Source organism: Perognathus longimembris, chromosome 14 (assembly GCF_023159225.1).
Source record: "Perognathus longimembris pacificus isolate PPM17 chromosome 14, ASM2315922v1, whole genome shotgun sequence".
Classification (NCBI taxonomy): Eukaryota; Metazoa; Chordata; class Mammalia; order Rodentia; family Heteromyidae; genus Perognathus; species Perognathus longimembris.
In genome coordinates, this window is record NC_063174.1 from 55,116,031 (window position 1) to 55,142,177 (window position 26,147).

The window sequence follows — 26,147 nt, forward strand, 5'->3', positions numbered from 1 at the left end:
CACCGCGTTCCCTCCGTAGCCCCAAGACACGGCATGGGGTACTTGGGGTCTACACCGAGGGGCTGACAGGCTCACCTGGCAGGAAGCACCCATGGGGAAGGGCACCCCGTGAGAGCCACGCACGGGGTAAGGAGCTCGGTGCTGGCGGGGCGCGCTCCGTGCGCTCCTGAGGAAGCAGTCTCACCGAGGAGGCTGGATGGCAGTTCCGAGGGGCCCTGCAGAGCCTAGAGGGAGACCAAGCCGTGACAGCGCTGCCCAGCTGAGGAGTGGGAGCCGGGAGTGTGGAGGGGTGCGGCTGTCCCGAGGTGCAGTGAGCGGTGAGGGGGGCCCAGGGCCCTCACAGCCCATGGGCCGGAGGAGGCGGGGGCACAGGCCGACAGATGAAAACATATAAACCTGTGGCGGGTGGAGAGGGGGATGGGGAGGGCTGGGTGGTACTGGGGAGGGGGGCAGACGCCCGAGGAGCTCTGCTCTCAAGGCGGGGAGGGGAGAATGGGCTGGGCGGTGCCTGGAGCCTGGTGGTCCTGGAATGACATCAAGGCACCTGCCCCAAGTCATGTGGAGGGCACAGGCTGGGGGGATCCTGAGCTGATTTGGGCAAAGGGAAGGAAACAGAAGGGACTAAGTGTTGAGTGGGCAGGCCAGTAGTAAAGGCTTCCACCCGGGAGCCGATGGCCACTTGGGGTGCAGCTGGGCAGGACGTCTGTGTGCCCTGCACCTGAGTGTGATGACTCAGGAAAGAAGGCAGAAGAACTTCCTGCCGCCTGCTCTCCCACGAATCCAAAGCAGCGACTCTGCCGCTGCCCAGGATAGCAGGCTGGGTGCCCTGTGGCTCTGGTTCCTGGTGGCAGCAGGACCCCAGGGCAGAGCATGGCACTGCCAGGCAGGGAGTCAAAGCACCGATCTCCGTGAGTGTGACGAGAGCTGCAAGCAGAAGCCCGAGGCCCCGGAGGAGAGGGGCGAGGTGGAAGCAACCCCCGGGAGGGGTCTGGTGCTGCTCTACTTGGCTCATGCCAGCATCAGTTTGTTCAACTCCCTCCCTCCTCTCCCACACTGGCTCTGGATCCTGGTTTGGGGCAAAAACGGCAGAGCTTAGCACGCACCGTCCTTGCTCTGCCCCCTGAGGCCTCCCCGCTCACCCGGCCGTGTCGGCTGGAGTTATACGGGATTGTGTAGAAGGCCAGAGCTTTCCCGCCACCCATGGGGCTGCTCCGTCCCCACCAGAGCCAAGTAGGACCCTGGTACGTGGCCATGGGTGGAGGAACTGTCGCTAGAGGCCTGCTGGCCTGTGCTTACGGAATACAGCAGTGACAAGAACTGTAATTACAACAAACGCCTTGGACCGTGTGGCTTTCTGTGAAGGGCAGTTGTCACGGTGGCAGCTCAGGAGAGCCCAAGGGTGGCAGGACACTGTTGAGGACAGTGTCTCCAGGCGCGCACATGCACACACACGTGCGCGTGCACACACACACTCTCCCCACATGCTGGCCCATAGGCTGTGGGCCAGCTGAGGCACTGCCCCAGCTCTGAGCCCACAAGACCCCTTCAGTGTCCCTCCCTGGGCTCCCTCTGAGGTCGCGGGCAGCCGGGGAACGGGGTAGCAGAGCCCCTCATCTCCCCCAGCTGTGGCGAGAGTCTGGGGTGAGGGCCCCTCAGGTGTGACCAGTGGATTCCAAGTCGGTGACGTCGACACAGAGCTATTGTGCGTACAGACTGCCTCGTTCAATGGCAACTCCTTGGCACAACTACTTAAAGGTAATTTTAAAAAATAGAAAGGAAACCGTTTCCCCTCCTTTCTCGCATCTCTCTTGGCCTGTCTGAGAGGCCTAGCAGTCCCTAAGGTGCTGAAAGGGAGGGGTGCGTTGGTGCCCCCCCCCACCAGGAGGTGGCCCTTCCTCCCGGGTAGATGAGCCTGGGCGGGCCTGGGCTCCCCGGGCTCCTTTGCTGGGGGGACACAGGGCAGGGGTCAACTGCATGGGGCAGGCTGGGCAGCCAGGTGCCAGGGACAGACATAGCACAGGACACTGGCCATAGATCTAGACCCCAAGCTCCCCTCCTGTGTGGTCAGCTGACCTGCTGTCTCTCACCAGGATAACTGGCTCCTTCTGGGACCTTCCCAGCCCTGGGTTCAGGAGGACCAGTGAGGCCCGATCAAGACTGGGAAGGGTCTAGTCTGGGATCAAGAGGTGGGGGGCAGTGGGGAGGAGGGCGCTGTTTGGATAGAATAATAGATTGAGCTCAAGGATCCGACCTCAGCGAAGTCGCCCTCCCCAGCCCACCCTTCCGCCCTTCCATCCTATGTCCAGAACCCTGGGCTCACCACATACACCGCAACAGCCATCTTTAGAAGTATATTTTTATTGAAAATAAAAAAGTCATAAGTCATAGTGCTTCTTTCCTTGTAACATAGCATACAGCACCCCAGGGCTGCCAGGCCCACTTCCTACCCACGAGTCTCAGCGTGAACTGACATGAGCGGCTTGCTGGTGGACAAGATGGCATCGGCTTGTGTGTTTGTCCATTGAGACAGAACTCCAGGACCGAGTCACCTTCTCGCATGCGCGGCGTGGCGCGAAGAAGGCAGAGCTCGGGAGTTTTACAACTCATGCAGAACAGGTGTCACGCTACCTGGGCTGTTGAAATCATACTTTGTACAGAAGTGGAGTACAGTTACTATATATATATATATATGTATAGATAGCTCTTTAAATATATATAGCTATATATATTTGTCTATATTTGTACACCTATTAGTCTCTCTTCCAAAACTTCGAGAGGCCCCGATGGAATACCTGGTAACTTTGGGAGATCCTGAACTGTCACTGAGCTCTTATCTCAGGCTTAAATGTGGCGGAAACATCAGAGAAAATACAGAGAAGTCATGGGGCTTTACCCCTGACCGCCATGCTGGGGCTGTCTGAGAACAGGTCTGTGTCTGGGATGCCGTCCCCTCACCTGGGCTGGGAAGGTTTTACGTATGTACTCGTCATGTGAACTAAACACCAGGCGGGGCTCTTGCTGTTCCGTGTGTTCTTGGAATGGCCAGTCGTAGGTTTGGGCAACTGAATGGGGCTCAGCTGAACCCTCTTGAAAAACTAGGGCCTTCCCTTGGTTTTCTCTACAGGGGAGGAGGGATGACGGGTCCTGTGGAGGGGGAATTGCTGTGCCCCCCTGGAGTCCTGGCTCTCTTAGGGGGGAATCAAGGGTAATGGATGATTTGGCCACAGTTCCTGCAGGTTAACTGCAGATTCAAGGTTTCCTGGGTTTAAACCAAAGTCAAGGATTCGTGTGTGGGAAAGCCAGAGCCCGCCCAACCCTTTCCCGAGCCATCCTAGTACTCTAGATCCCCGGGGCCAGTAATTCCCCTCCAGCCCAGGTCACAGGTCTTTCACCCCAGGGGATCCCAGAGTGGCGCATTTCGAGGATCAGGATCGTGGCCTGGCCCACGTCCGCCGTGGGCACAGGCAGACCCAGCAGGAAGCAGGAGGCTGCAGCAGCAGGGGCCAGTGCCCGGCGTGCGGCCTACGAGGCTCCCTGTCCTTTCAACACCTCACCTTCCTCCTCGGACCTATTTATCACCACGTTCTGCCTCCCAAGTGCTCACCTGGGTCGGGCAGGAAGCAATTAAGGGCAAGGCTATCATCGGCATCCCTACTCGGATGCCCACGTGCACTGGGAGGTGACATTTAAAGCCAAATGGAAACAGAGGGCGAAAGCCAAGGACGAAAGCCTGCATCAGGATGACACTACAGACCTGGAGACACAAGGCTCTGGGACACTGTGTCCTTGGGCCCCGATGGAGACTCATGCCTGTCAATCTTACCTGGGTGTGAAAGTCTCACTTGTAGCTCATAATGACGGGCACAGCAGAGCAAACCAGATCCACCCAGCTTGAGGGGCCAACCCTCGAATGGGCCCGTTCCTTCAGGGCAGGGCAAAGGGTGGTGTGGGGAGCTATGGGGCCGAGAACTACCTCCTCCCTAACTTGCCAAGCGGCACACAATCGCCAGGCCTCTACCTCTGCCGCCCTCCTCAATGTAGCCCGTTCCACGGTCACCAGGCCAAGTCACCCGGGAGGGGACCTCTCCTCCCCTCCCCTCCTTCCCACATTCAGGAGGGCTCCACAGTGAGAACACCGGACCACAGGCAGACTCACAGACACGGGACATACACGGGAAGACAGCTGCCTCCTTCTGGGGGCTCTGCGGGTACCACAGCCAGGACTCCGAGGACTGTTGTCAGGACACAATGCCAGGCAAGCATCGACCTATGACGGTGTCCCAGTGGTTTTGGCACGAGTGGTGGCCTCTGCCCGGCAAGGCAGGGCCTGGCTCACGTGGATGCTCAGTTCCTTCAGGGTCAGGTGTGGGTCTGTCTTGACCGCAGGTGCGGGGGCCTCTGTTCTTCCCAGGCCGCTTGTGGCCTGGGCTCCCAGGTCCCCTGTGCCCGCGCTCCTAGGGAGTTCTGCAGGCTGGACAGACGGTCAGGAGGCCCGGGCTGGGGTGTAGGTGGGGCAGGCAGGCCTGAGGACGATGGCAAGTGGGGGGGGGGGGGACAGACAGAGGTGTGGGGAGCACCTTTGGAAGGGGTGTGTCTGTCTCAAGGCGACGCTGATGGCTTCTGTTGGGATGTCCACAGCAAAGCACATGGGCTTCCTGGAGGAGGAAAGGTGTTCCAGGCCCTAGATCAGCTTGCTTGTGACTCACAGGGGTGCCTCCGTGCCCTGGGAGACAGCCAGGCCCTCTGGGGACATGAGCGGGCCCGATACAAGATAAAGAGCGGGATGTGGAAGGCCTCGGGCCACGCCACCGCCCCAGGCGCTACATGCAGGGGGGGCTGGGCTCAGCCTGGCGTCGGTGCTGCCCTGCCCGGGGCTGACCGGGGCCAGCCTGGGAAGAGAATGTTTTTGTTTTTGTTTTTTCTCCTTCCGGAGGCTCCAGGTCTACAAGGCATGAAGTCCTGGACAAGACCAGGGTCAGCTCGTGCCCACCACCTTCCCATGTCCACGAGTGCCACTCAGGTGTCCTTCCGGCCAGTGGGTGCAGGGCCTGCAGACTCACACCACCGCGCTGTTCACCTCCACCCCTTTGGTGCCCTGTGCAGAGCTCATGGGGTACTCAGCAACGCTGGTGCCATTTTCTTCTTTTCTCAGTGGTTTCCTGGAAGGGGTTGAAGGCGGGGAGGCAAGGGGAGGGGGAGGCACGGACATGGTTAGTCATCAGCACTGCGGGAGAGGTGTCCCAGCCTGGGTCCAAGCCCTCCAGGCCGTGAGGGGTTAAGGTCTGTGGCCTGCGGGGCCTTGTGGAGTCAATCAGAAGCTAGATAAGATTCTAATTGAGCATGTAAACCAGGTCACGGTTGAGGGGGAGCGAGGGGAATGAGACAACAACAAGCCTGAACGGAGACTTTCCTGGGCCAACCAGAATGGCCAGACAAGCCCAGGATGATCAAGGCTTGATCAGTTCCTTTGATCATGAGCCCACAGTTCAAGATGACTATTTGCGAGTATGGATGGTTAGGAGAAGAGCGGTATTAGTGACTGGGTTTTGTGAGGCCAAAAGCATATAGAAAAACGCGCTAAAGGGAATGCCGGTACCATGAGGCTCGTGCTGGTAGTGGTGCTAACGGAGGCGGCTGCATTGGTAATGATGGTAGAGGAGGCAGCAGCGGTGCTAATGGTGGTAGGTGATGGTCTCACTGGTAATGGTGATGGCTGTACCGGTCATGTGGGTGGAGGAGGTGGGAGTGGTGCTGCTGGTGGCAGTGTTGGTGGTACTGGCACTGATGGTGGAGGAGGCTGGAGGGGTGCTGGTGGTTGGTGATCATGACCTTGGAGATGACGGTGTGGTGGTTGTATTGGGAACAGTGGGAAAGGAGGCAGCAGGCTAGCTAGCGGTAATGGTGGCCACGGTGATGCTGACGGGGTAGGGATTGCTTTGGTGATGTGGTGGAGGCGGTGGTGGTACTGGTGGTGCTGATAGCGGTGATAGGAGACCAGTGGGGACGATGGCAGTCCCCAAGCTCCATTCGTTAGTACACACCAGTGGCTTTGGCATGCTTGACACTGAATCACCTGAAGCTCGTCCCAGAGGTCACCGAGCCCCAACAGCCATCTCTCCTATGCACACAGGAGGTCAGGAAGGCTGGGCCAGAGGCTTTGAGAAGGCGCTTGCTCACCCGCTGAAGGGCTGAGATCTCTCTGCACAAGGCCTCTTTCTGGCCTGGCTCATTCGGGAGGGCTTTGGCCCCTACCCTGTGTGCCCACAACCAGCTCCACGCCGCCACACAGCCGCCCCTTGGGTGCACTGGATTCCCATGGGGGCATCACTCCTGTCCCCAGGGGTGCTGGCGTCGAGCCAGAACTGACTCTCGCGTTGTCTAAACTGAATATTTACGGTGATCACCAAAAGCTCGGGATGGGGTTGTCTTAAGTATGCCCAGAGCTTGCCAAAGCAACCGTGGAACTTGGTGACGGGTTCGAAGCCCCTAGGAGGGAGGCTGAGTGACCTGAGGGGAGAGGGGAATTCAAGGAGACCGCCCGCGGTGCCCTGAGTGGGATCCTCAGGCCTCAGACAACACCCTGAGGCCAAGTCTGTCCACCGTTGTTCCCTTTTCTTCACAAGAAAAGGTGCCCACACAGCACCCACCAGACGGGGCATCAAACCCACACTGGGTCCACGGTGCATCGTGCTTTATGTAAAACACTTGCAGTCAGAGATATCCCCGTCTCTCCTCACTCCCCTGAAGAAGCTAGGCTGGAGTTGGGGTCATTTCATGGGGAAACTGAGGCTTAGCGAGGGCTTTGACTTGGGGAGGCCCTCAAGGCAGATGGCGGCGGAGCCTTGATCATCGCCACCCACACCGCTCCTATCTGGCCCAGTCACCGTCACAACTGGGTCGGTGTTCCCAGCAGCCACTCCCTGGGACACAGGAAAGCCTCCCTCCAGTCCTCAGAGATTCCCAAAGCCCCGCAGGGCCAGGAGGCCACCGGCCACATTTACCTCGAGCCCCGGATGCTCACAGTGCCCTACAACTAATTCACGGGGCTGCTCACTGGTCTCGGCCAGGCAGGGGCGGGAGGTGATGAGGGCTTTCCCGAGAAGTCGACTCTGCCTGCTTCTCCCCTAGCACCAAAGCCACATCCTCTACCAATGTGCTCCCTGGGCTCTGCTCCCCGCTATCCCCCCTCCCCGCCCCCAAACCTTCCCGGATTCCAATGAGAGCTGGATTTTCCCACAGAGCGACTCCCCCCCGTTCACCAAGTCTGGTGTTGCATGGTGGACCTGGCAAGCTGCACAACCTTTCTGTGCCTCCGTTTCCTGGTGTATACAAACGAGCATGACCGTGGCCCCCGCTTAGGAGGCGTGTTGGGAGGATTAAACGCGTTAGTGCGCGTCCAGCACCTGGACGATCTCCGGCATAGAGTAAGTACACGTTAGCTCTCGGCGCCACCGTGGGAGAGGTGGCGGCAGGAGGAGACTGCTCCCGTCTGCCCGGGCATCCTACCTAACGCTCCCTCTGAGCGTCCGGAAGTGCTAGAGGGAGTTGGCCGGCTCCCGGCGGGCCAGTCAAGCCAAGGGAAGACATGGCCACCCCGGTCCAGGCAGATGGCCACCCAGGGCTCCTTAAATGGCATGGCTCCTAAAACCAAGAGAAAGGCGCGTGAGCTTCTCCTTGGCTGTGCCCAGGGCTCCTGGGAAGGAGGCAGCACGGTCCCACCTGGAGACCTCCTGCCCCCCGCTGGGCCTGGCCAGCCACGGGAGCTCTGTGCTGTCCCCCGGCAGGGCTGGGCCCAAAGTTCTTGCGGCACCATCTTGAGGGCGCAGAAACGGCGCCACCGGCACCTCCTCCGACCTGGCCAAGCAGGGCAGAGCCCAGGCAGCCCTCTTGGGCCCAGCTGCTAATGAGATGACAACTTAGCACCAGAGAGCCGAGTCCTGCGCAGCCTGTGGAGGGAGGCAGGGAGGGAGGAGGGGGAGGGAGGAAGGGGAAGGGCTGCCCAGCTCCCTTCCTGTCTCACCTGCCCCAGGAGAGGATTTGCTTTGAATGCAGCAGAGGTGTCAGGACCCCCCCACCCCCCAGGCCTCCTTTTCAAAGGCTCCCATCCTGCCACTGCCTGGGATCGGTAGTGTGTACATACGCGTGTGCACACTCTCACACACACTCACCCCTGCACGCACACATGCCGCAGAGGTTCACGTGAGGCTCCTCTGACTGTAGATCTACTATAGACAACGCACGTCCTAACTCCAGACCAAAAGGGCGGCCCACGAAGCGTCACCCAGTGCCGTGCTTGCTGCTGAGGAAGGATCCACGGCCCCGCTGCCCGGCGGGGGGCGTGTGGGCGGGCTGCCCGGGGGGTGGGGGGGGCGTGTGGGCGGGCTCCCTGGAGAAAGGCAGGCGTGTGGATGGAGCCGTGTACATGGGCTGCCTGGAGGAAGGGGTGTGGATGGAGCCCCTCGGCGACTCCCCGCCGCTGCCTCTCATTCCCCCTCCTCTTCTCGGAGCTGAGCACCTCAGTTGCGTCAGGACCCTCACACCCTCCCTGCTCCTCTTGGCCGAGTTCACGGAGGGCGCCTGTGGCAATGATGGTGAGAAACGGCAGCTCCTAAACCTCAGGGGAAGTCTGTGTGCTGTTGGGAGAAATGTCAAACATTCTCCCAGACAGCAGGGAGACCAGGGGAAAGAGTGCTGGCCCTAGGCACGGGACTGAGTCTTAAGCCCAGGATGTCACCGAGGCACCAAAGGACATCAGAGGGTCTCCCAGCGGCCGAGGCCATTGCCGGTGCCCAGCATTTGACTGGAAGAGGCCCAGACTCAGTAAGAGAAACTGTGCCGACTGGACACCAGGCCGGAGGCTGAGCCCGAGGGCATCTGGGGGTAGGGCCAAGGGGCATGGGCAGCAGGGAGATGGGAAGGTGAGTGTATTTGCATGGACCCCCCCATCTGGCCACAGAGGCTTGGTCATGAGGTCACCCCAGTGTCACGGCCTCAGGGCTCCCAGACACTTCAAGGCGAGTCCCAGACCCCTGCAGTTTGTAGTGAGCTGAGGGTGGATGGCGAGTTCCAGTCCAGTCCTGCAGCCCTGTCCTCCCTGCTGGGGGGTGGAGTCGGGCCCCAGTGTGCATCCCAGAGACTGGGGGGAGCCAAGACCACGGAGGGCCCAGGGAAGGGCGCTGGGGAAGGAGTGGGGGCTGGGCACTGAAAACTGGGCATGTTCTCCATTCCAAAACCAGGTTCCACATCACTCTCCCAGATGGTGGGGGGGGGGGGGTGGGAAGGGGGACTAAGTGTGCTGGAATTCTACATAGCATTGATCCAATTAAAACACGGAATCAGGCACGCCTCTGTAAACAAGTCTCTATTCATGTTCAGAAACAGCCACCAAGCAGTCCCTAAGGGCCAGACGGCTGTGCCAGGCACAAATCGGAAGAGATAAGTGAAGCCGCTTCACACGCACGTGGACACGCCCCTCAGACACGCCTGCACAGGCCCATGTATGACCAGTGCCCTTCCCTCTACAGAAGCAAAGAGCAGGGACCAGAGCAGGGGAGGCAGACCAGAACTTGTTCTCAGATGGCAAACAAGAGGTTGACCCTTGACCTTGGAGGCTGTGCCCCTCTCTGACAGCCCACAGGGTCAGTAAGAAGCAGCCCTTCTCCATGCCACCCGAAGCTTGAAAAATAAGGCACACATGTCATGTCGTTCGATGAAGGTCCAGTGAGTCTACAATGTGGGGAAGGACTCAAGCTGGAGGTGGAGATTGAGAGCCCACAGAGGCCGAGGTCTCCCTGCTGAGGGGACAGGGTCTCCTTGAGACCCTGGGAGCCAGGTATTGACCACATCCAGAGGAGCACTGTGGGCCAGAGGAAGAACCAGCACAGCACACTGAGTGGCTCAGCACAGCCCATATGGACACTGTCACACCAAAGTCGATCTGCGGGGTCTGGGCCTCACCCGGGGGTGTTATGCGGAGGGTACACTGGGATTTAAGGGTGCTGACCTTGCTGTCTTCTGTAGCGGAACATCAATAAGCACTGTTTAAATGGCTGCCTGCCAATCACTTAGAATCTATGGAGAAATACCAAAGAAAGCAATTAAAAGCGGCCACCTAGCCCGGCGCTGGTGGCTCATGCCTGGAGCTGCTCAGGAAACTGAGATCTGAGGATCGGGGTTTGAAGCCAGCTGGGGTAGAAAAGTCTGTGAGACTCTTGGCTCCAATTAACCAGCAAAAAAGCTGGAAATGGAGCTGTGGATCAAGTGGTAGATCTCTCTCTCTCTCTCTCTCTCTCTCTCTCTCTCTCTCTCTCTCACACACACACACACACACACACACACACACACACAGTATCTGCCTCTTAAGGAGACTGAGGGAAGAGGAGGCGAAGGCCAAGGACTGTTGGTTTTCTTCATAGCCCTTGGGGAATGATTTGCCATTTGGAAACGATGTGTAGGATTACTCTGGTAAGCATAAAAATTAAACTAAAAAGTTGCAATAAGCAGGCAAAGCCCTAACCTCGCTTCCTAACCACTCAGCACCCTCTAAAGGCAAGCACATGATACCCCTGACTCTGGGCGGGGAAAGCGGCACCCCAAACTTCCTTACCACAACCTACTTTTTCCTCTTCATAGCACGTACAGTCTTTTAACCTGCTCCCTCTGGTAGTTTGCTGGTGTCATGCTTAATCCCCTCCTTCCACTCACCTGGTCACCTTTGTGTCCCTGGCACCTCCTGGGGCCCCGGGAAGTGTTCAGTGGACACATGGGGGCTGATGCTGACATCCTGAGCAGCCCTGTGCCAGCCAATGGGCTTCTGAGGCACCGGAGCGTCTACGACCAGTGGCTTGGCCGTGAGCGCCAGCGATGAGCACCTGGGAAGCGGTGCAGAGCCCCGGATGGAGTGCCGGGGCTAGTCTCCAAATCTGCGCCTAAAAGCTGACCAGATCCAGGCTCTCGCCCGCCCCTCCCCCACCCCCCCACCCCCGCAGCTAGGGCACAGATGTGAGGGCACTTTAGGGGTGCCTCCTGGGTTCCCTTTGATGACATCCCCAAATGTCAACCTGGCATCTCCAGAATCACCTTCCTAGCCAATTCTAGAACCTTCCACCTGTGCTAGGGCCTTTTACAAAGATGGCTTAGAAAAAACTCCCTTGGGACTTGTAGCTGTGAGGGTTTAAAAAAAAAAAAGATTAAAGAGTGGTGTGCACCACTGAATTTGCCTTTTCGTGGTTTTACGTGGTGAGAGGAAAGGCGTGTTTCAAATGAATTTACAGAAGGACCACTGTGGTCCCGGGGCAACACCAATGCTGCTAACAGGCGAGATGGGCTCCGGGAGATGCCCTTGCCCACCAGGTGGGAACTTCCTTCTCCCCCAGGGACTCAGCCGTGCCCCCACCTTCCCTGGGACCGGTGCTGCGGGCCCCCTCGTGTAATTCAATATCCGCCTGCACCGGGACTCTCTCCCTGGATTGAGGGTAGAAGGCTGGGCGGAAATGGTGGGGCCGCAGGGTCCACCCCCAGCTGCCCATTCTCTCCCTGTCCTATGCCCCAGGAGGCTGGCCTCCGCTGCCCTGGTTCCCCTTGGACTCCTGTTTGGCCATCGGGGTCATCCATGAAGACGCAGGAGGTAGTGGAGGTTGGGGGAAGATACGGCCCGATCTTCCCTGTCTTGGGATTGCATGTCCGGCAGTTCCAATCACAGTCCCTGTTGGAAGTCCTTGAATATGTGGGAGACTCCTGCTCTCTGAAGGCACCAAGGCCACAATGTCCTAGTCTTTCCTGTCTCTCTGGGGCCCAAAGCATCCCACCAGATAGCTTTGCTGCTTGGAACAGCCAGCCCACGTGCCTAGAAAGATGCCCTAGAGCAGAGCCATGCCCACTCCCCTGGAAGGAAACCACTGCAGGAAAGCCTCTCCTGCCCAGAGGCATTGATGGGAGTTCCTTCTGCTACATTCCCTTCCCCTCCTATAGGAGGCAGGAAAACCCATTTCTTCAGGGGGCGCTTGAGGCAGGAGGTGGGCACGCCTGGCTTTTTGTAGGCTCTGAACCTACGAAAGGTTATGCTGAGCTCATCTCCCAAAGGTGAGCAGGGGACTGGCAGCCAAGGCCCCAGTGCTGCAGCAAACCCTCAGTAGCTCCCAGAGGTCCAGTCTCAGGGCAGCCCGCTCAGCCTGCAATCGACGACGCAGGTCCCCGGGGGAGGGGCGGAACTTCCTGGGACCCCGGAGCCCAGGTGCCATTGCCTGGAGTGAAAATCCTCCCAGTCTAGCAGTTGCTTAGCCCCAACTCTGCTGGAGGCACCATTGCTCCTCAACAGCCACTGCAGGCCACCAGCACCCCCCCCCCCCAAGCCCCTTCCCTCCTCAAGGTCCCTCCTTCCTGGGGTTAGCTGAGTAATGGCAGAGCCTTGGTCTGATCGTGCCAAGGCCAGGGCCCTGCCCCCTGGGTCTCTGTCCTTGTGGTGAGGTAGGGAGGGGCACAGACATCTCCACCACATCCACAGAGCTCCCTCTTCCACAGCCCTGAGGACAAATGGAATGGAATGGGGGCGGGGGGATATGTCCTTAGCCACAACATGAGTTGAACTTATTGTAAATGATGCAACACTTTGCAGCGATCAGGGCTGGGCTTCGGTTCTAGGTTCAAAGTCTGGCTTCACTCTCCCTGGTTGTGCCATCCTCCGCACAGCAGCTCTCTAGCTCCTGATGAGGAAAAGACAGCGAGCAGGTGAAAGGGGGAGCACCCAGGAGAAAGGAGTGAGCACTGGCTGAGGAGTACCAGGAGGGAGCAGGTGTCTCCTGGTCTCTAGGAGAGGGCTTTCCCTGGGAAGCACAGGCCCAGGGCTAGGCCTGTTCGGAGTGCCAGTGCCCCCTGCTGTCATGGGTCTTCTGTCAGGTACCAGATGCTCCCGGACTTTTCCTGGCTCTCAGGCTATGTGCAGGTCAGGTGCTTGTGGTAAGGTGTGTGTGTGTGTGTGTGTGTGTGTGTGTGTGTGTGTGTGTCTGTCTGTCTGTCTGTCTGTCTGTGTCTGTGTGTGCGGCAGTACTAGGGCTTGAACTCAAAGCTTAGACACTGTCCCTTAGCCTTTTTGCTCAAGGCTAGAGCTCTTCCACTTGAGCCATGACTCTACTTCTGGATTTTTGGTGGTTAATTGGAGATAAGAGTCTCATGAACTTTTCTGCTGGGGCTGGCATTGAACAGTGATCCTCCGATTTTAGCTTCCTGAGTAGCTTGGATTACATATGTGAGCCACCAGTGCCTGGCTTGTTTTTAAGACTTTTAACTTGATAAGCTTGCCTTGCTGCTTTTGAATGATTAAAGCAAAATCACACAGAGATTCCAAGTGAAAAATGACGTGCTTTAGGTACCACAGTTATTCTTTGGACCTCAGTAAATTAGAGGGAAAAAAAAAAAAACACCAACCTTTCTTCAAAATACATTATCAACTCCCATTCCCCTTTGGTATTTTGCGTTTATCGCATTCCTCTGAGCCTGACTTATAACTCCCTAAGCGTGACAGAGGCATTATGTCTGAGATCAGCTTTAAAATCGTCTCGCAATAAGGAAGAGGGCGGGGGGGGGGGGGGGGAGAAGGGATGATTTATGGCAAGTATAGTTTAAAAAAAAAAAAGAATCTTGGCTACTGTTGAATCTGGATGAGGGTAGACAGGCGTTCGTACACTCTTTCTGCTTCATCATCTGTCTTTCAAAAGCAAAGTGACAGAAGAACCTCCGGCCCAGCTGGGGTCCCAGGCACCGTGGGTGGCACTCACCTTTTGATGGCTTTGTAGCAAATGATGACAAGCACGGTCAGAAACACCAGGGAGGTACAGCATACCGCGATGACGATCACCAGCCCTGACCACCAGCTTTCCTCAGTGGGGCACGAGGTAGAGTTGGGAGCTGGAAGAGACAGGAACAGCCTGAGTCTCCCCTGGAGGAACGGGGAGCAGCCGGCGTCTGAGGTGCGCCCGTCTCTGCGGCCATCTATCACCTGGAGGAAGGCCCTCTGACCTTTCCTGTCTCTGGGCCCCCACCTCAGGCAGCTGACATCATGGCTGGCCCCCCGCCAGGCGGTTCCTCTCCTCCCCCCCTTGGGCCTCTCCATCCTGGCCCTGGATTGCGCTGAGCGCTGCCCGGCCGTCCATCCTCCCAGGCATGAGCTAACTGACAGCGGGGTCAGGTTTAATTTCCCATGAAAAATAACAGAACATCTCATTCTCTCAGTTGAGGCATTAAATCCGGTGCCTGTGTGGGTGGGGGCAGGGAGCAGGGCTCACGGGGGACTCTGCGGGAGGAAGGCGAGGGGAGGAGAGAGATGGAAGCAGGCAGCGTCTGAAGCTGGCTTCTTGCAAGAGACTGGCTCTCTGAAGCCTGCATCGGGCCCAGGCTTGGGCACCTGCAGTTTTCTGAGGTGGGGGGGGGGGGGAGGCCAGTTGGAAACGTAAGGAAGCCTGCCACTGACGACGCGCGTGTCCCCAGTACCACAGGCCCTCCCATCCTCGCCCCCACCAGGGGGTCCTCAAGGAGGTGCACGTCTCTGCACCCTTTGGCATTAGCTGTGTGAGGGACCCCTGAAGCATGATGTCGCCGGTCCCATTCACTTCCCTCCGAGTAAAGCAAAGACATCGCCCAGACACCTACCGGAGCTGCTGGGAAGACCCAAGGAGGATTGGAAGGAAGCATCCAGAACTGCGAAAGGAATGGGAGCAGGGGAGGAGAGAGGCGGGGAAGGGCTGGGGTGGGGGTGGGTGGGGGGAACAGGCAGCACGCGATGGACAGACAGACTCACACGGAGCCAGCTCTGGGCAGGTCATCGAGACATGTGAGCGATGTAGAAGGGTCAGAACTGTGCCCCACTCTGTCCACTCGGAAGGAGGCACCAGGGGCTGCCTCTGTGTGCAAGGGTCAGGGGGAGCCCTGCTCAGACACAGCATGGAGGGGCTTGTTCTTATGAAAGCCATGTCCACCATAAGTGCACCCTCGGACCACTGTGCCAACCGGGGAGCACAAGTGGAAGACACATACCATTCTGACACAACCTTTCCAGTACTCTCTAGCTAGCCTGTACTCTACTCTTCTGCAACTACTATTCTGATTTCCAAATGCACGCATTAGGTCTGCTTGCTGCTGATGTCTCTATCGATGCGATGCATGCAATAAACATTCATTTTCTATGTCTGCCTCTTTTATTCGATCCACCTGTGTGGTTGCATAGCTCGGTAGTTCCTTTATATTGCTGAGTAATACTCCCCCAGGTGGGTGTGTCACAACTGTTTACCAAGTCCCCTGTGGGCAAACACATACAATGCTCCCGGGTTTTTGTCCACCATGAAAAAAAAAAGCTGCTGCAAACACAGGCCCGTTTTCATATTCCTCTCGGATACGCATAGCAGGGGGACTGCTGGGTCCACGGGATGTATGTGATTGATGCCCTCAGGAGCTGCCAAGCCACTTTGCCCAAGTGCTCATACTTCTGTGCCCTCCTTCCTTGTGGAGCCAAGAAATCAGGAGAGAGAAAATAAGAGAGCTATGGAGATGCTACTGAATTCAGACAGCCAGAGGAGCCTCAGGAAGCCTGCTGCCGAGGGGATCGATCTGTGCTAAAACCCCATTAACAGATGCAAAGCCCTAGGGGCAGACCTCAGATCCTCTGACCCCAGCACAACTAGTGATGCTTTCTGCGGTACGGCGGCTGCGGCTGCGGCGGCGGGAGCAGAACATCACCAGCTACTCTTAGGCTGAGACACACCCACAGGGAAGACACAGAGCCCAGAATTCAAAGCAGGAACCAACTCTGAAGGAACTTGTCCAAGACTTCACATCGAACTCCAAATCCTTCCTCTCACTTCCTCATTTTGGGGTTGTCTCTGACTTGACCAGGTCTCACCGGGATGACTTAGCACCCATCTCTCTCCCATCCCGCCCCGCCCCGACCCCCCCAACTTCACTGTGGGAAATCTCAGATCCCAGCAGGCTTTCTCTTTCTATCCTGGCTCCACCCCCAAAGGACTTGCCCCATCTTCACCACCAAGGCTGCTTTGGGCTGCAACCCCTCTGGGCAATCCCCAAGGCCATGTCTGCCTGGCCACAGACCACAGAGGATTGCCTCCCACCCCATCCTGGGGATTGATCAGAAGCAAGAAATCAACCGTGCGGTGTGGGCCACGGCCTGTACCCCTGCCCACTTGGAAATAGGGGGATTGCTGATCCCCGCCTCTGTGGATGTTAATGACAAGAAAATAGAACAATATTTACATGTAAGGAAGAATGGGTCCGTGGAAACCCCTGTGTTCATCAGCTGGGGAGGTTTGTAGCCACCCCCCCTCCAAAAAAAAAATTCTAGGCACCTGATGTCACATCCTCTCTTTCCTTGTGTTCTCTGCTAAGGGGGTGGGGGCTTCTCCTTCAAGTCACTTCTCAAATCACAGCTGGTGCTGACGGCGCTGAACCCTGGGCGAGTGTCCTTCTACCCAGTCCCCTCGAGTACCCGGCAGGCCCAGACCCTGAACGGCTAGTGACGATGTCCCGAGTAGATTGGGGATTCGTATTTGAGAAGACAGCGCCTCGAAGGTGCTCGGTTCACTCATCCATCCATCAGACACACACGGAGCGCGCGTGGTGCCCGGCTCCATACTGGGAGCTGGAGATACAGAGATAAATCACCCGTGCGCGGCTGCCCTGGCCAGGCCTGGCGCCAGCTGCCTCTTGAGTCATGACAAAGCTGACTAAGACCCGCTCCTCTTGCTCCAGGAGCCAGCAGTCTCCAAAAGCTGTGACATGATTTGCTGGTAGGCCGGGCGAAGGTCATCTGGAGAGAGGACAAGGGGTGGCTCGGGCAACGCAGGCGGGGTGAGGCCAGGGAGAGGCAGGTGGCCAGACAGGAGAGTGGGAGACGCCAGTACTGCCAAGTGCCCGAGTGAGGTCGCCCCTGCCCTCTGCCGCCTCTGAGCATGACAGAGAAGGTGGGAGCCGTCCAGACACTGGGGCGGGGTGACACGCTCTCCTGACACTCAACCAGGCTGTGTCTGTGGACTTCAGTCAGCACTTCTGACACCTGTAGAGAGGGGGACCGACAGCAGGCCGGCAGGGAGGGCAAGTTAGGAGGACCCAGGCTCAAGTTGGCTCTCTCAGGCCAGCCTCCTTCTTTTCAGTTAAGAATGAAAGAATGGAGGCTCACTCCTGTCATCCTAGCTGCTTAGAAGGCCGAGATCTGAGGACCGCAGTTCAAAGCCAGTTTAGACAGGAAAGCCTGTGAGACTCTTATCTCCAGTTAACCACCCGAAAACTGGAAGTGGAGCTGTGGATCCAAGTGGTAGAGCACTTGCTTTGAGAAAAAGAACTCAGGGACAGTGCCCAGGCCCTGAGTTCAAGCCCCATGACTGATAAGAAGAAGAAAAAGAAGGAGGAGGAGGAGAGGGAAGGAGGGAGGGAGGGAGGGAGGGAGGGAGGAATGCATCATGCTGGGTACCCACCCATGGCTCATGCCTGTAATCCTAGCTATTTAGGAGGCTGAGGTCTGAGGACTGTGGTTCAAAGCCAGGCTGGATAGGAAAGCCCATGAGACTCTTATTTCCAATTAAAAACACCAAAAAGCTGCGAGTGGAGCTGTGGCTCAAGTAGTAAAGCACTTGAGCAAAAAGCTCAGGGAAGTAGGACACCCAGGTCCTAGTTCAAGCCCCAAACCAGCAACAACAACAACAACAACAACTAAACAAAAGCTTTGGGACTTCTTCTTCCAGCCTAGAGGGGGTGCCAGGAACCACCCAAACCACCCAGAACACAAGCCAACTATCTGATTCTCTAAATAGCGAATATCAGACAACAAACGACAGTGATCTCCCAGGACAGGAGAAACACAATGGATGGTGTCTTGGGCAAGGAGAGTCCGGGGGGCTCTGGCCAGCTGCAAGTCGTTGTGGACAGGCAGAGGCGGTCCCTCTACTCTAGGATGGAGGAGTAGGGTGAGCCAACAGTAAGCACAGACACCGTGGATATCTGACAACAAGTGCTGAGAGCACCATCAACAGAAAGAGCTGTGTCTGGCCAGACAAGACACTGCAGCTGCTCTCCCTGCCCACCTTCCTGTGAGTTTCGTGGTGGGCATCAGGAGTCCAGGGGTGACTTCACGGCACACAGGTAGGTGTCACGATGCCTGGCCGGATGAAACTCCCCGCTACAGTGGGGAAACTGAGGCCACAAAGGCACAGCCGAGTACATGTCACAGCTAAGCCCTGGGAGCCAGAGGTCCGAGGGAAGCCTAGCGCTGAGCAACAGCAGGGAACCGCGCCCGACAGAGGGATGAACGAGTCAGAGTTGCTGCAGGCTGCTGAGGAGCGATGCCACTTGCAGCCACGCGGTCACAGTCAGGCGGCAGTCACGCAGACTTGTCTGGAGGAATGGGGTGACAGCCATGGTCTTGCTTTTAAAGTGATTTCGCATCTTGCGCGGGAGCCTTTTATCTGTGACTCCGCCTCTTGACCCTGCCCGTGGCCCCCAGTGGAGTCTGGCTGTGCCCTCCGCGGTGCCCTTCCTGACACAGCCTACACGCTGGGCCTCGCTGGGTCCCGGGGGAGGGGGAGGGGGATGCATCATTAGATATCCTCCCTAACTTCCAAACTCCATGGGGATCCACGCCCAGGCGGCCTAAGTGGTTTCCTGCCTGTGCTGTGGGAAAATTAGACTTATTTATGGCCAGGTGAGGAAGGCTTCCTGCCTTGCCCACTCTCTTCTAGTTCTGGTAGGGTCTCCCCACCCACTTGGCCAGGGTTGCCTTTGTCGTGGGGGTCAGTTCCTGTCTCTTCCCATGAGCTAAGGTCCACGATCCTGTCTCTAAACACAGAGGCCAAAGGCCGGAGCAGCTGGGCTGGGCCGGGAGTCATTGCTCTGTCTTGGGGTTGGCATGGGCTTGGTGGCACCCCCAGACAGAGGTGGCAGGAGTAATGCAGCCTTCCCTTGGGGGACAGCCTAATCCAGTGAGAACCTGTCTTCTGCCAAGGGCCACTCAGATATTTATAACATCACTTGCGGGCCTTACAAAATGATCAATACAAGATGGTTGGGGGCAGCTGAAGAGAAGCAGAGGAGAAGCATCGGTGTCTGTCCCAGTGTGGGTGGGATGATCTCGAGGGCCCAATCCAGCCCCCGCTGCTGGTGGCTTGTACGACGTCCGGGGCTGCTTCACGGGCCCTTGGGATAAAGGAGGAAACTGAGGCATGGAGCAGCAGAGGAACAGCCAGACATGTACAGAGAACCAGACTCAGGTCCTCACGGTGCTCAGCCTGCTTCATGTACAGCACCCAAGCAAAGGGCGTGGGACTCAGAGTTCCATCTCCGGCCTTGGTTCCCAAGCCTGAACTCCAATGAATGGCTTGACCCGGACCCAAGGTCCAGCAGGGAAAGGGGGGGGGGGGTAGGGGCGCCTCCCGCCCGCCCCACACAGAGCCCCATTGTCTCTGGATACAAGGGGCTGATTCTCAGCCCCTGCTTCCCATGCATGGGTCTCAGGGATCCTCCAGTCCTGGGGAGGCCTGTGCCAGGGGCATGTACCTCCCCGAGGGACAGCAGAGGTGGCTGCGGTACAACTCACTCCTGACAAGACGCCAAGAGGGACCTAGGTTTCTGGGATGAACTCGCAGCCACGTTGGCCTTCACGCTTGTGACCAAGCCCTGAACTCACCTCCTCCTCCACCAGAGGGAAGAGGGGGCTGTGGGCCTGGCCTCCATCTGGGCCTCAGCTTGGGGGACCCCTCCGCGCCTCCTCTGCCGATGGGATTCTGTCTCTACCTTCTGGGTCCCACAGGAAGACACCCCTCTTCCATAAGTCTTCCTCCCTCAGCCAGCGGCTCCTGCAGCAGGACGCAGCTGACCACGCGCAACGGTCAGCCATGGGTCCTCTGCCTGTATTGAGCGGGAGGCAGAGGGTGCAGGCCTAGCCCCACAGCTCTGCAGGGCCCCTCAGAGGGCTGGACTTTCACCAGAAACGATGACACATCCTACTGTGGATCGCAGCCTATCTGGGAGCTCCTGCTGGCCTCCAGCCCCGGGCCGGCAGTGCACCAGCTGTGCCCGGCTGCCCCGGGGGACAGATAGACGGGAACCCCGGTCCTCCTGTGAGGCGTCCTCCACGGCCGCCCCAGCCAGCCCGGCTCTACAGGTGCTCAAGATGGAAATGTTGGTCCATGACCTGCGCAGAGCCGGAGGACAGGCGTCAGGGCATCGCCAGGGCTGTCTCTGAGCTCGAGTCCTCCATCCCTGCTGGACTTCCTACAGGAGAACTTCCTGGGACCCCAGGTCTAACCTTACTGCTGCACCGTAGCCCCAAATCCTCTTCTCAGCCACACCTCCGTGCATGTGGCATCTCCCGAGCGCCAGCGATGGGCGGGGCCCCACTCCAGCCTAGTCTCCCCAGCTGGAAGCATCCGGCGACGGGCCGGACCTCTTCTCCCTGCTCTCCTCAGTCGCACCAGGAGCAGTGCCTCCTCCCTGCCAGGCTCAGGTCCCACCTGGAGCTTCCCTCTGCTCAGCCCTGTTCTCTGAGCCCATGGGTGGCCAAATGGTGGGGCCTTCCCGCCAACCCTGTCCTGCTGCCTCTCCTCACGCTGGCCACGCCCCTCTCAGTAGCCCCTCCTCCTGGGGTATCAGTTGCCCAGTTCAGCAACATTGGTTTCCAATCAGGGCCTGGTCAGTCACATGTCATCTTGGCTTATCCACGGCAAGTTGTGAAAAGCAACCATGCCCGTTCCATGGGTAGGGCAGGAATGAAGTGGGATGTACCATCAGAGAGCTGGGGACATCCGCCCACTTCCTTCCACTCACCCCACACAGACCCCAACTCTCCTGTGCCCAGAGACCCACCCTTTGAGGAGTGGGTTTCCATGGCTTCTGCCTTTAAGTGATTTAGGGGTCATGAAGCTCTGGTTAATGACCGAAGCAGAAAAGTCAGGAAATGATCCTGCAGGCCTCATCCCGGACATCATGGTGTCCTTTCTTTCCTGCAGAGCAGGGCAGCTGGGGGGGGGGGGTGCTAAGAGGACATCAGTGCAGGGCAGGTGGTCTCAGCATGAAGTAAGGGCAAGGGCACCCCCGAGGGGTGAGGTCTGAATAATGGCTGGAAGTTGCCAAGGGAGTTCATCCTGCAGGAGCGCCGGGGAAGGAAGGGCCAAAGCCAAATCCCTGAGTGAGTGAGCCTAGCTGCTCTGAGCAGGGAGGAGACCTCTCCCCGCTGGACGGACTAGGAAGAGGTGAGGCTGTGTGAGGTCTGGAGGCTGTGAGAACGAATAAGAAGTGGCGGAGCCTGGAGCCTCTCGAGAGGGAAGGCCAGATCTGACTCCCAAGAGGCTTAGGAGAAAGGCGAGGGGGGCGTGGACACAGGGTGAGCAGTGACAGCTCTGGAAAGCAAGGGTTAGGCTCAGGAGACACTCCGCAGGCCAGTTTGTGACCGGGTAGAGGATGGGAGGACAGAAGAGCGAAGAGTGGCGCTTGAGATGCGGGGCTGGCCTGTGGAAGGGCAGAGCTGCCACGCACAGAGAGACGGGGGTGGTGCCCGGAAGCCCACCGCCCACATGGAAAGATGGCACGCTGGGAGCTTGACCTCTGGGGTCGGGGGGGGGGGGGAGAGGCTTGGGGGGAGCACGGTTGTGGGCATTGTCCGTGCCCGCAGGGGGCCCCCAGGCCACCTCTTGGGGAGGTGCTGCTGCAGAGAAGGGAGAGAAGGCCCTGTGGGGAGGTGCTATTCAGGTTGGCTTTGGCTGGGGAGGGAGGGGACAGGGGCACTGGCAGCTGGCACCCCACTCTGCCCTGCGCCCCCTGTTGGTGACACACCCGGGCTGAGGGGCCCTGGATCCTTCCACGGGTGACTTTAACTTGTGGCCGGTGCTCCACAGACCACTCTCCCCCTCCGCTGTATTTATCTCTGCCCAGCATTCTGGGCGCCGAGCCAGCGCGGTGACCGCGTGGCTATTTCTCATCAAGGGTACCGTCCTCAGGCTCAGCTCCTGCGGGGCATCTAAAACCCCAATGCATTATTAATCATCGCCTCCATCACTCCTGAGCCTAATTAGGAAAGGAAAATTATGAATTGGGCCCGTGTCTCTCCCTGACGGGGAGCAGCCACCGCGTGTCGCCAGCGTGAGGGAAGGAGGGCGGAGGCCAGGGTGGGATCTGCGAACAGTGGGTGGCTGGCTGGCATCGTTAATTATTCGTCTGTGGCCTTGTTTTCTTGGTGTTCACCCAAACAGCCTCTTTATTTGGCTCCTGGAGGCGAGGACTTGTTTATCGACAGCCAGCCACTGGGGGCTGTCCCAGCCCAACCAGTCCCTGCTCCCTGACCGCTGTCTTTGTCCCAGACCCTCCAAGCATGCTGAAGGTGCACCCCCAGTCACCAGCTTCAGAACAGAGCAAAGCTGTTGAGAAGTGACCAGGGCAGGGGGAACATGTCCAGACATCTCCGGGTGATCACCTGAGCCCAAAGTCTTCCCTAGTTCCTTATCACTCCAGTGGGAATGCACGCACGCACTCGGCACCCACCTGTTCCATTGCTACCACACCGGGCTCTGTGTCCAGAACACCGGGCAGAAACGAATAAGGAAATCAGAGGGCAAGTGGGCTATGGAGTAAGGGCCACCTGTGAAGGCCACAGATAGAAGGGTCCTGAGCCCCACTCCCAGGACCTTAGAGGAAGTCTCAGACACCAGTGTGGGGAGCAGAGGGCCGTAACGGTACCGAGATACTGAGAACATGACAGCCAGAAGAACAGAGGGTTCCCACCCTTATGAGGCCCAGAATCTGCTGGAGAATAGACATCAGTTTAAAAATCATCAAGTAAATTACAGGCCGTGTTTCTTGCCTGACCAACACTACCTTACTGTGTGTGCCTTAAGGACAAACAGCAAGAGATGATAAAACCAAAATAGCAATGCCCTGGCCTAGGGAGCCAATGTGAGTGGAGCGACAATAATGAGCTCATCCTCGCTTGTGAACGTGCTCCCCATGTTGATAGTAGTGCCCAGCAGAACCCCGGTTACCTTATTGACATTCAGGAGACACTGGATGGCTTTCTCCCCTTGAGGGGCTCTTAAATGGTTGGCGATGGGAAGATTCTGAATGTCCTGTCCGGTGGAATCTGTTCTGTCTAAACAGTTGCGATGTGCAATGCAGATCTGAGGGCAACTTGGACTCGTGGCTGACCTGGCCTGAAGGCTATATGCTTCCCATTGCCTGTTTTATTGGAACACAGCCATGCTTAGCCGTCTCGCGCTGCCTTTGTGAATATCGAACAGTGGTAACAGAGGACATGTGGCCTGTAAAGACTCAGATATTTACTTACTGACCTCTGTGGAAAGTTGGTTTGCTCCTAACAAGAGGAAGTTTTCACCTAAGATGTTTAGGCGGCCTTAGCATTGCTCTGAGAGTACACCAAACTCAGACTTGGAATTTGTATTTTGCAAGTAAACACTTGGCTCCTTCTGGTTTATTTTTAGAAGAGTTCTTCACTGTAAATGTCACACCCACCACTCTGGTAGGAGTCTCTCTCTCTAGGTTTGTGGCACAGGGCTCTTTCCTGCCTGAGAATTTTACCACTGACGATGTGGGCGAGAGTGTGAAGGGCAGAAGATGGATGGGCGGACGGATGGAGAGACAGACAGGCAGACCAACCTGAGATTGGGTTCTAACTTGGCCACACCACACCTGGTAAGTCTTCAGTTTCTCAGAGTGCTCGCCTCTTATACATGAAGCCCTGGGTTTGATTCCTCAGCACCACATATATAGAAAAAGCCAGAAGGGGCGCTGTGGCTCAAGTAGTAGAGTGCTAGCCTTGAGCAAAAAGAAGCCAGGGACAGTGCTCAGGCCCTGAGTCCAAGCCCCAGGACTGGAACACACACACACACACACACCACACACACACCACACACACCACACACACACACACACACACACACACACACACACACACACACACACACCTCTGGCTTTGGGACAAACCATAGTATTAAAGAGGAAGAAATATCCATGTTACTGGTCTAGGGGCATACTGTCCAATATTGTGGCCACTAGTTATGTGTGATGACTTAAAGTTAAAATTAATTTAAAAATTGAGTCAGTTACACTCACTATATTCCAAGCTCCCAGTTGCCACAGGGAGGGAACGGCTACCATATTGGACAGCACGGATATAGTTATTTCCATTAGCACAGAGTTTGTTGGATGGCACAGGGGCAGAGTTCTGGGAGGTAGGCGCTGGGTTATTCTGATCCTCTTTTCAAAATGGAAGCCATGGGTGCTCTCCTTATTCACCCAAAGCAAAACAAGACAGCCACATGAATGCTTACAGTGTGTCCCTAGACTCTTTTGAGTCTCAGATCTCTGCCATCTGAACCCAGTAGGTAGGACAAATAATTTGTGTTTTACAGATAAGGAAACGGAGGGCTCTGAAGGGTCAGAGAGGCCAAGTCCTAGAGGAAAGTAGCAGAACTTCTAAGCAGAAAGGCTCCTGCCATCCTAGCTGGGACAATGAAAGCCACAATGGGAAAGGCCCTCCTCCATCACCACTCTGGCAAGAATGCTCGGCGTGGTGACCGGAACACCTGGACCTCAAATACAGTGGCTGTGTCTTTGAGATGGTAGCAAAGTAATCCATGATGGGCAGACATGCCATGGTGGTGAAACTGGTCAGGCCTGAGGCCTGGTCCATGAGACTCTTTCTAGTCCTTCTGCCACTGGCCTGTCCCGTGGCTAGGGACACCAAGACTGAGCAGGTCTCACTTGGCAATGAGCTCTTGCCTGAGACTCCTTCTCTACTGGAACAGTTAGTTCCTGGTAAATACCAAGGTCATACAACCTGAGTCTGGAACATACAATCTGTCACTGGAACTCTTGAAACTTCTGCAAGTCACTCCACCTCTCTGGGCCTCAAAGGCCTCTTGCCCAATGGGAGTGGCAACCTTGGGTAGAGCAGGGTCCTCAGCCTTGGCACCATTGATCTTTAGGGTAGATCATTCCATGTTGTGGAGGGTTGTCCTCCACATAATGTCGGATACTCATGAACATCCCTGATCTCTGGCCACTAGAGGACAATGGTAGTACTCTCCCAGATGTGATGCCAAGTGTCCCCTGTGAGGAACCACAGATCTGGAAGGTTTCAGGGCCCCTGGGACACAGCTCTGGTCTTCCAGAGTGCACTAGACCAACCCTAGCCCAACTAAGGAGTTATACTTGATGACACTGGGACGTCTAAGATTCCTAGCCAACTGTGTCCAGAATGACCCCCAGCTACTGGGAGGCTTTGGGGGTGGGATTGTTCCTAACAGGGCCCACAGAGAAGCCAAGGCATTATTTCCAAAGCACCCATAATTCTCTCCACCAAAGCAGGGAAACAATGTTCCTTTGCCACCCACAATCCAGTTCATTCTAAATCTGAGCACAAAGAGCCCATTGACTCTGAGGCAGGGGGCAGAGGGATGGGGAGGGGGTAGGAAATAGTGGCCTCCAGCTTTTTCTGATTGCTGGCAAGGGTGACATTGAAATTTGGGGCCTGAGAACAGGAAATGCACATATTGCCTTCTTTTTCTCTGGTAGAGCAAGACATGGTCCTTCCTCACCCACCTAGAATTTTGCCAGCAACAGAGCCTCCTGAAAGGCCTCAGGGCTGACCTTCACCAAACTGGACAGGGGAACTCCTTTGGTAATGGGGGAGTAAAAGGGGTTACTGTAGGAAGGACAGGTTCAAGTTGGGGTGCATCCACAAATTCCAGGATGTGCTAAATCTCATCATGTGACCCATAAACAACTTTCCTGCCATGAAAAGATGTCATCACCATAAGTTGTAGAAAGTCACAGCCACTGTCTGATCCGTCCTTGCTACAGCCAATGGGGCTAGACCCTGACTGTGGGATTTCAGCAACAGCCACATTGGTTCAGCTTCAAGAACAGACTGGAACTTGGCCAAGGGAGCCACGTGGGGGGAACTTGATCTCAGCCCGCTGGCTTCCATGAAAGGTCTCCCTAACCTTCCCCAGCCTCTCACCCACTCCTCCCAAGGGCTGGCACCAGGACTCCCACAAACTGAAGAGCTTGCAGGAGAGGTGAGTTAGACCCGAGCAGGCAAAGTCTGCTTCCTTCATGCTGTGGACCCCCAGGAACAAGGGCAA

The 26,147-nt window shown here is 57.1% G+C and overlaps 1 protein-coding gene across 2 annotated transcripts in view; it reads right to left on the minus strand.

Annotated features, from left to right (window-relative positions):
* Nucleotides 1–2,338: 2,338 nt before the first annotated feature.
* Nucleotides 2,339–26,147, minus strand: part of Prima1 (proline rich membrane anchor 1) — a 44,023-nt gene continuing 20,214 nt past the window's right edge. For both annotated transcript variants that reach the window (XM_048362516.1, XM_048362515.1), the window contains exons 4-5: nucleotides 13,773–13,902; nucleotides 2,339–5,159 (exon numbers count right to left, since the gene is read on the minus strand). In XM_048362516.1, coding sequence (XP_048218473.1) covers nucleotides 5,057–5,159; nucleotides 13,773–13,902 — 233 coding nt within the window. In that variant the 3' untranslated portion in view covers nucleotides 2,339–5,056. The remainder of the gene's footprint in view (nucleotides 5,160–13,772; nucleotides 13,903–26,147) is intronic.